General features: G+C 33.3%; 2 protein-coding genes across 10 annotated transcripts in view; one reads left to right on the forward strand and one right to left on the reverse strand.

Moving 5' to 3' along the window:
• Positions 1–1,170: 1,170 nt before the first annotated feature.
• Positions 1,171–6,932, reverse strand: LOC108747368. The gene is made up of 12 exons (XM_018484789.1): positions 6,845–6,932; positions 6,624–6,747; positions 5,901–6,047; positions 5,547–5,725; positions 4,977–5,183; positions 4,604–4,825; positions 4,177–4,369; positions 3,495–3,705; positions 2,797–3,103; positions 2,574–2,719; positions 1,732–1,948; positions 1,171–1,583 (listed from the first exon to the last, which is right to left on the reverse strand). The coding sequence occupies exons 1-12, from the start codon at positions 6,860–6,862 to the stop codon at positions 1,365–1,367; spliced, it is 2,190 nt and encodes a 729-aa protein (XP_018340291.1). The 5' UTR covers positions 6,863–6,932; the 3' UTR covers positions 1,171–1,364.
• Positions 6,933–9,331: 2,399 nt separating this feature from the next.
• The window catches only part of LOC108747480 (RNA-binding protein squid), an 11,431-nt gene continuing 10,228 nt past the window's right edge, over positions 9,332–10,534 (forward strand). For 3 of the 9 annotated variants that reach the window (XR_001939245.1, XR_001939246.1, XR_001939247.1), the window contains exon 1: positions 9,334–9,638. Coding sequence is in view for 4 of the 9 variants with exons in the window: in XM_018484983.1 (XP_018340485.1) it covers positions 9,508–9,638 (131 nt within the window). In the remaining 5 variants the exon portion in view is untranslated. Of the gene's footprint in view, positions 9,639–10,534 lie in introns of all 9 variants that reach the window. The other 6 variants (XM_018484983.1, XM_018484985.1, XR_001939243.1 and 3 more) reach the window with 4 other exon arrangements.

The following is a 10,534-nucleotide window of genomic DNA, read 5'->3' on the forward strand; positions in this document are numbered from 1 at the left end:
AAAAACCATATCCTTTGGAAACACCATTGTATAAGGGCTGAATTCTTCATAAATGATAAGGCAAAGTGATCGGTGTCTTAACTTTTTTAAACGGACACTTCGTGGTTCAATCGAAGCGACAAAAAATCCAAGAGATCCAGCAAGTAGTCTAGCAACGGCGAAAAGTAAAAAGATCAAGCATAGTAAGATCTCATTATTTCTCTATCGCACAAAAATCATTTTAAATATAAACGACTAGTAATATAAAGAGCACTTTGATAATGAAAGATCTCTTATTTTTGTAAGTAGCAAATATGCTACAACGACGTTCATTATATATTTTCTCTTGACATTTTAATCTATTGTAAGGAGTATGAGAGAGCGTGAGGTAGACTTTCTATCTGCCTAAATTATTCTCCGTCGGCGAGTTGTACGTGCTGGCGAGGCTAATGTGCGTGCTTCGACAAGTCCTATCATCTAAGACGTAGCCGCTCCTACTTGCTTCCTCTGAATAGACATCGCAACCAATACTTTAAATGCAAGCCTGCTGTTGACATTTGCTTAAGTCTTAGTTAGTATACGATACGCTTTGTATAGATTTTAAATTTAACTCTTTCTAATTTTAAATAGTAATTTGTATAAAATAGAAACTCGACATTGTTAAAACAATAATAAAATAATTATTAAATTATTTAAAATGTGACATTATTTTAAATTAAAATACAAGCATTAAAAAGTTTTTATTTTAACATTTTTATTTTATTAATTTATCGCATTACTAAAAATAATCGGAAATATTATTGCAATTAATTAATTTATAATTTATGACAAATATATATGAAATACATATAAAGAATATAACCAATGATTCTAAAAATTACTTGTATCAGTTGAACAGACTAGTATCAGTGGCGCCATCCATTAGCAAGCGAAGAAATAATTCAAATATAGCAATATATATAAAATTTTATTTTAATATAAAAGTATTAAAAATTTTTAATTTAAAGAATTGCTGTAGTGAACAAGTTGTAATGTTATATTTAATGCTACATTTTATCTAATTAAATAATCATAAAATTCTTTTAAAGAAATTTTCGTTTTAAAAAATATATTTTTTACAATATTTCAAAAATATATAAGAATAATAAAGTTAATGTATAAAAAGTATTAAAAATTACACAATTAGTTTGTTCTACTTATTTTTCACTACGTGATATATCAATACTCAAAGAACAGTGAAACTTATAATGTTCCTTATTACGACTACTGCATTAGAATTTCACTTTCTGAAACTGTTTAACGTAATACACAACATTGGTATAACAGATAACAGCAAGGATATATTCTCTGTATCCGAATTTGTATCTATAGGCTATCCACGCCTTCTATAAGGGCAAGATCTTCCTTTTATTCTCTCGTAACAGATGCAAAGCGCACAGGAAGACTCGATAATTGAACTCCAAGCGGCCGTTTCTCTCAATGGAGAAGCACTTGTGTACAGCATCCAACTCATTGCTATCGATGAGCTCTAGCATTCGTCTAATCGACAATGTTCTGATCAAGTGTCCTTTGGAAACTGTCCCGGTATTCTCTTTATCGTAATCCTAAAGAACACACAATTATCAAATTTGCTCTTTGTTCTTTTGTTTTGCAAAAAAAGAGAAAAAAACATTTTATATAATAAATAATTGTCTCTTCAATGATTGCATTGTGCGTAACGACGAGTTATAATTTAACGACAGCTGTACTAACTTTGAAGACTTCCTCCAGGTTCGGACTCCGCACTTTACACAGTTTATCCATCGCGATATCTACCTTCTGTCGTTCGTCAAAATTCAAGAAGGTTCTGCTATTCGCCTCGGAAGGTACATGTTGAAAGGGAACCACAAGAGGAACTTTCTCCAAATATCCAGTCGCAACGGCTTCTTCCACAATTGCCGCGAATTTGGTGTATTCAATGAAATCGGGTCTTCAGAATTAAAAAAATAATCACGAGATAAGAATATAAAGTTAAAACAGAAATAAATGTGACGATAATTATAATATTATAAAATTAAACAATTTTTTAATAAAGAAAATAAGTATTAACCCAAGCAGCTTATCTATTTTCAATAAACATCTAAAAAACATTAAATAAACATTATTAAATATATATTTATTAAGTTGACAAATTTGATAAAATATGCATAAAAACCGTACTTCAACCTAGTAAAAAAATGTTAATATACATAAATAAACTTGATAAATGTAATTTAACATATTTTTATAACATTTATTAAATAATTTTAAAAATCAAATTTTATAAACATTTATCTTTCATAAATTTATCTTTCAGTTTAAACATTAAAAATTTTTTATGTTTATTAAACATTATTTATTAAACAGAATTTTGAATACGATTATATTGCTTATTAGATTATATACTATATTAGAAAATAATTCAAAAAATAAAATTCGCTTGGGATTAATTTGCTTTGATTATTTTGTTCTATTTTTTAGTTTTATCCCTGTTCTTATACTTATTTTCCCATTATTTCTATTAACTGATTTTCCTAAAATTACTGGCTCTTATTGTCGATATTATATCTCCATACTTTAAAGGCGCCTGAAAAAGTTTTGTAATCGTATCTGTTTCCACAGTTGTCAAACCACAACGAAGCTGATCTAGACCTCTAATAAAATTAACCTTCGAGATAACAAGTTGGTTGTGTCTATCAAATTGACACATGAATTCGAGGACCTATGCGTGGAAAAAAAATTATTAAATTAATTCTGATTCAAATCATTTCTCTTTAATTAATAACAAATATAAATTACTTTAATTCTTTCGCGTACAACTTTAGCTTTAATTTTAGCCAAAATCAATACAATGTTGGTCTCATCCTCGTGAGGTTCAGACGGTGGCCTTTCAGCATTAAGTCTTCTTTGATCCTCTAACATGCGATAATATAAAGGGTCCACGATCGGTTGCAATTCTAGTTCCTGCAAAAATCGAGTATAGTTAAAACCCATATCGTCGTTATATCTTTTTTCCAAAGCAAACTGTTCTTCCGGAGACAAGAGTATGGTCGCTATGTTAAGGGCTTGTCTGAATTGCGTTCGCGTCACATGACCGCAATTATGTCTGCAAATATATAATTAATTCATTAAGTTCAAAAATTATTAATATCTTTTCTATATCATTAATGACATATTTCAGTTAATAGTATATTTTGTTCAAATGACAAACTAAAACAATACATTTTGATTGAAAATTATTAAGCATTTACTGTAATTTTCCAAGAAATTTTAATTTAAAATATTACTCTCACATTTGTTTTTCAAAAATATGTAAATGTATTAAATAAATTATCACATATTAGTTATTGTAAAAGTTATAATAAATAAATGTTCCTTAATTACTTAATTACAATTTACTGTATTAAATATGTAGAAAATTTTTTTATTTAAATTTTTCGTCAGTCACTATCAAAATATATTATTTTATATTAACAATTATTTAAAGATAAATATACTTGTCGTAATCCTTGAAATATTGCTTCAAGAGAATTCTTCTTTCTTCAACTCGCTGTCTTACTCTCTGGATAATATCTTCACAAAGATCTTTTATATTCTTCGGCTGGCATTGCCAATTTGACACACCTTTTCGAGGTAATTCAGCTATATCTTGAGGTGGTGATTCCACTTTTAGGTTTGGCAATTTATCAAGTCCTTTTACGGTAAAAACTATGAAAATGAAAATACTAAACTAAATAAAAATGTCTATTAAAATAATAAAATGTAAAAACGGTAGCGCACATAAGAAAAAAATGTTAAAATACATATACTGAGAACAAACATTCTTTAAATTAGAATTTATTTGCACAACAAAATTACAAAACATATATATTTTTTATTCATTACTCATTTTTATATAAAAAGCGGTTTTCTTATTTAAAGAAATATTTTTTGAAAAATTCGTTTGTAATCTTTTAATTGTATACTATATATTACATTCTTATCATATTATCAATTAAATCAAATAAATTGTTTCATAATTTTTATATGAATAATCTAAATATCATTATAAAAAAATATAAATTTTAAAAAACATTTTATTTGACGGCCAAAGAAACATTATATATAATTAAAGTAAAAAAAGCGTTTGTTTTCAGGATATATCACCAAAAACGTTTGCATTAATTTTAAATATTGTACCCTGATCTATATCATCTTCAAATATGCGCCAACATACGCGATCCGGATCTTCTGGATCCTTGTAGAGAGCGATTAAGGCATCGATTTCTGGTTCAATCAGCCAAAGACGGCCCAAAGACGAAATCTGAAGTGCGTCCAGCGCTCTTCGAAATTGTGAGACGGTCACTCGACCGACATTCAGATATTCGAAATCCTATGATAATCCCAAATCATTCGGTTTTTAATCAACGGATTAAATATATCACGTTAATATATCACGCTCATGATAATAGGAGGACGCGATAGCGAACGAGCTCATTGCGGGTAACAACTCATTGATAAATCCGCGCGCATATGGGAATTCAGATTTTACGTGATAACGTTAATTAGATAATGCTATCACGTATGCTGAATTCTCATATACATAACGTAATTGGATCGCGAGAACCTTGAAAAATTCATGGATGCGTATGCGGTGTTCGAGAATGTGCCTTTGGATGCGTTTTATGACTTCTAGCGCAGGAATCATCTCTCTCGTCTGTTCCATCACCGGGTGGAATACCGTTTGTTTACCGAGGATTTGACTGGGTATGATCTTACCAATTTCCGGTCGTGGGAGTTTTGGCAGCCTGACCGTAATTATTCGACCGGGAAATTGATCGAGCAACTCCTGAGAAATGTAACAGAAACTAAAGGTAACGTATATTCCAGAAAACACATATTATGTTCTAATTCCCTTATATTTGTATAAATATTATAAATGTATATATGTAAAGATCATGAAGAAATAAAGGTAAAAAAGGTTTTAAAAATGACAATACCCCGTTGGGAATCATCATTCCATATTCTTTTAAATAATGTTGAACTTCATCTACAGTCTTCACAAACGCTACATAATTTAAGGTATAAGCATCTTTGGCGAATTTCTTTACGAGCAGGCGAAATTCCTCAGCGCCAAGGACGATGCCCAGAAATTTTAAAATTCGACCAAAATGGGCGATAGTAACTGTGCCAACATTCTTCGCGATCTACAAAGCATCTTATTAGAATGAATCAAAAATTATTAAACTTGTCTATCATTTATGCTTATTAAACAAATAAAATATTCATATTTTTACAATTTAATTACTTTTGCTCATTTTTAATATTTTATATCAAAATAATCCTTTTCTGAAGTAAACAATTATATCTTAAATAATAAAATAAAATCGATGATGCTTTTTTACATTACAAGCAAAACTAAATTATTAAAAATTATTAATGTATTCGTATTTGCATAATTATTATGCTTATCAAGTACACAAAGACTAAAGAATAAATTACAGCTGCAATAATTAATGTTGCAAACCGTAATAGTTCATATTTTTATAGATGAATCATATCAAACATACCAGCTCGTAATCTTGAAAGTATGGCCAAAGAACAATTTTTTTTTCGCTCAGCAACACGGCGATCTGAGTGATAATCAGATTCAATTTTCGTGTTTCCGTGCCGCTCAGAACATTTATATGCAGCGGGTCCTCCCATTCTAAACCGGTCACAAGATCCTTGTTCTTTCCGAAATCAGGAACTACGAGAAATATCACAGAAATTATTATTATTATTATTGTCATTTTGCAAATCTGTATGCTATGCATGTCTTATCGTATCATTCCAATTATTGAGTCATTTTATACAAACTTTATATAAAAACTAATAAATAATCATATTACATAAATGCTTTTTGTATAAATAATCGCTTGTACCACTGTCGTGAATAATTTCACAAAATTGCGAATAAAGAATCCGACCGTCCTGAATTCGAAAATAATCCGTTAGATCGCAAATTTCTTTATCCGATAAGCCAATCACGCCTTTTAGTGGTCCAGCCAAAACGGAGATAAATTTGGACTCTGCAAATTTAATAACTGATTACATACTATATGTACACACGTGTTTTATAATTAATTAATGCACCGTGAAATAAGCGTAAATTTTAGATACATTCGATAACACAAATTAATCAATCATCACTGCAGCACAATTTTTAAATAGATTTTAAATTCTGCTAATATTTGTCTATTTAAATCAATGAATTATAATACATATCATGAAATTAAGATTTATTCGAATATTATTTATCTCTGCAATCAATTGCTTTTTGCAAATGCTTATAACTTTAATCCAAATTATAAAAATCGTACATTGAGATATAAATGTAAGATATATATATATAAATAAACATACATAATTTAGTAATTTTTATAATTATAACTAATAAATAAAGTCAATTTCACTGTGTTAAAAAAAACGTTCAATAATTTCAAAACATTCTGTGAAGAAATAAGAAAAATAATATAATGGAAATTCGAATTAAAGTATTTTTGTTACATCGAGAATGCCCAGAAATAAACATTCCCACACAACAACTAACTTTAGAAGTGCTTAAAGCGATCGCTCGTCTCGGTGCCAATGTTCGATATTTATACCTGATATTAAACAACGTTTGTCAGAATCCAGAGACTTGTAATACTCCCAAAGATCAAGTCCAACACGAAACACGGCGGCTCGTATCTTATTGCAAGTATGCCAGACATCGTACAACTTAAGAACCTAAAATCGCTCTTTTTATCAGAATGCTTGGAACTAATGTCTTCCTATCTGCGATTTTCTATCTTCGAAAAATGATGGGAAAAACATCTGTTTTTACCTTCTGTTCCTGCGGCATATTTATACAATTTCTTCCGCGGATTTCACAAAAATTTTACGCGACGTTGATAATTAAGATGGTTATCAAAGTTCCATTTAGTATCGAGACAAAAATCGATCATGATGAAGTAATGTGCATAGGGTAGTCTTAAAAAGAAAGATATAAACGTTTTTTTAAACAAACAATTGTTTATACCCATCATAGACTATAACAGTAATTTACACGAACAATGTCAAATTAGATTTAATTATGCTCCTCGGTGCCAACCCAGTATCCGAAAAATCAGAATTTTGAATTCGGCAATGATTACACGAACTATTTCTATATCAATTCTTTGAGAATTAAAATAGGTAGAAATGAAATTGTGTGGACATTGCCGAATATGTAATTTTGATTTTTCGGATAATGGGAATGTAGATGAACTTTAATCTCATCGGTTCCATTTACTCTTCATCTCTCTCTCTCTCTCTCTCTCTCTCTCTCATCTTAGCATGTCGGCTAAAATTACTTAAAATTAAACTATATTGCTCGAAATAGACATTAGACATATATAATTTCGATATAAAAATACGTTACGAAAATGCGTATATGTGAAGTACGATATTAATATGTAGTCATATATGTATGTTGCGATGTGTCGATACACGTAAGTCGTATATAAGCTATTAAGTCGATAAAACAGATCCCCTAATATTTCATCTGCAGACAATTGCTTGACCAAAGTGAGATAAGAACGTTCCCTGTAATATCGAATAGAGAAAAACGTGAAACCAGCTCTATTCGTACAGGATAATGTCTACGTTTGTGATTCTTTTCCATGCTATTACACCTAAAACAAGGATAAACAATCAAAGGTCGATATTCATCAGTTCTTATTTCAAGACCGTCTTAAATAATGTCTCAAAACTCTAATTCGGTCCTCTGATTGGTTCGTGACACCAAAACAAAACTTAAGACGGTCTTGAATATAAAAACTGACTATGAATACCAGTCAAAATTGATTATTCGTCTTTGTCTAATCCATGTCGTAATAGTACGGAAAAGAACCATAAAAACGTGGACATTATTCTACGAGGTTTGGTACACGAATAAAAAGGTTGGGATATCCACTCTCAGGTTTCTCTCTGTGGATACGATCAACTTGATGTTACAAATGCTTTAAAATAATTTTTGATTGATCAATTTGTAAAATTCTTTTCTCTATTTGATCAACCAAACGCTTCCAAGCATTTTTAGACTTTGACCGTAGCCTTATGGAGTGTCGCGGATTTATAGATGGCACTATCCGCGCCAACTCCAGTGTTATAGTGACAGAAAGACGCATGTTTTGTGGCCATCTACAAACATTATCGATGCAACAAAAAACGCCATGCCGTTGTATACTGCTTGATTTTGTTTTGTCGATTGTTTCAGCGAATATTATAATAAAATCTACTTATCTCGCGTATCCCAGTATTGTTTTATAATTTTTGAAAAGTAAAGCAGGGATAAAATCACAGCAAAATTGAGCGGGATTCTTGGCGATCTTCCATTGGTCGACGGCCGAGAATAGTGTCTCTCGGCGATTTCATTGGCTGTCTCTCTCTCCCGCCAGTCGCGTCGCGTGACCGAAATTTCTGATGCGTATGGTGCTAAATCCGTCTCTTTTCTCCATCCCTTCTTCCTCTCCCTCCCTCCCGCCCCTTTACCTCTCCCGCTGATGACGCATTCTCTAACCATCGATCCGAACGCAACCAGGAACGTAAGAACTAGACTTATCTTGGTTCTCATTTTTTTCCACATCGAACAAAAACTTTTTATTTATTAAAAAATTTTACTATATAACTGTTTACAGATCTCGCTAATGATAAATCACTTCCAAAACAATTCGGTATGAAGTATTACAAATTAAATATTAAAAAATCTAAAAAACAAATTTAATATAAAAAGATTTTACTAATTATAGATCTTGAATTTTTAAGAATTTCAATATTAAATAACACATATATTTTTAAATAGTTCAATATTTTCAAGTAAGACAATAATTCGATCTAAAAGCTGAATAAAATGGTTTTTAATTACCTACAGCTGACCATATTTTAACAAACGATTCAACAATAAAGTTTAACAAACGAAACAAAAGCTATTAATTCAAGAAAAGATTCCGAATGAAGTTCCGTTAGGACGTTCTCGCTGTTTACATTCATGAATGAAACTCATTGAATGTTTAATGAAAACACTCACATTTTCATTCACGCAGGGAACAATCGAGGAATCTAACAATAAGTCGAATTAGAAAAAAAAACATGTTACGTTATTATTCATAAGGTTAACGTGAGAACATAACATTAGATCGCGTTTGGTCGCAAAGGGATTCACGATATTTGACGTGATCGAACCGAGGGTGCCTCGGGAACGTCGAACGATCCTGAGCGACGCCACGTGATTGGTCGGCAAAGTCGTACGTCCCAAGATGCCTCGCGCGTAAATTGCCGGCGGGAGGACCTCCGGGCTGCGCACGACGCCGTACTTTCTTCTCCATTGGGCAGTCGAAGAGAACGGCTGCGTTACGAGCTATCTACGATCATCGAGTGGCTTTGTGCTCACACAGTGCATCGTGGTGTGCCGCGTATCGTAAACTACGCGGGTAATCCGGTAATATCGACAGATAAAAAGCAGACGCGATGGCCGATCAGGAGAACAAGGATTTCAGCGACGACATCGCGGAACAAAACTTCGCGGAGCAGAATGGCGACGCCGAGAACAACGGCGAGAACAACGTCGCGGAGAACAATCAGGAGTCGCAAGAAGACAGGTAATTCTCCCGGGTCTCTGTTTGCTCGCCCCTCTCGTGCCGCAAGTTGATTAATTGTCCCGGATTGCGCGATCGCTTCGTACTTCAGGCGCGTTATAGCCCGGCGATCGCGCGAATCGGCGATAACTTCGCGACAACGCGACCGACCGGGCCGCGCGCGCGAGCGAGCGCGTCGGCACGCGTCTCACAAAATGGCGAAGGCGTTGCGCTCCGCCGCGGAACGTAATCCGTTCGCATCGACGTCACGATGAACGCCTACGTTTCGACGACACGGCCTCGTCGCTTCTCCGTGACGCGCCGCGCACGCGAACACCCATATTTCGCGGCGATTCTCCATTCGCGATTAGGATTCATTGACGAAAGAAGCCGGCGGCAATAATGGCGGTATAAGAACGAGTGGAGGCGCCGGCAGCGGCTCCGGAAAGGGCGCGCCTGAGGCGTCGTAGCGTCATAAGAGGGAGAGAGGGAGAGAGAGAGAGAAAGAAGGAACGAGAATAGAAACAACGTTATGCGTAATTATGTCGAGGAATCTTCCATACAACACGTAGTTCGTGTTGCGCGAAAAAGAACGGAAATTTGCGCGTTTGCTACCTGGGCGCGCTCCGTTACAAACTTCCGTTACAAACACGTGGAAACCTTTGTCCCTTGTAGGCTCGCAGAATCGAGTTACTTGAAGCATTGGATGAATAAAAAAATGTTGGTAGTGTAAAATAAAAATAGAATTAATTTCAGTAAAAGAGAAATATATTGGAAGAAATATATCACTCAAGAAGAGGGCAATACGCCGAAAAAGTGTCCCGCCTCGTTGGCTGCGTTCCGTTATTCGCTGCGGGTATTGAAAATCTGTATGTGTGTGTGTGTGTGTGTGTGTGTGTGTGTGTGTGTGTGTGTGTGTG

The sequence above is a fragment of the Trachymyrmex septentrionalis genome, unplaced genomic scaffold (genome assembly GCF_001594115.1).
Source record: "Trachymyrmex septentrionalis isolate Tsep2-gDNA-1 unplaced genomic scaffold, Tsep1.0 scaffold2, whole genome shotgun sequence".
NCBI classification, from domain to species: Eukaryota; Metazoa; Arthropoda; class Insecta; order Hymenoptera; family Formicidae; genus Trachymyrmex; species Trachymyrmex septentrionalis.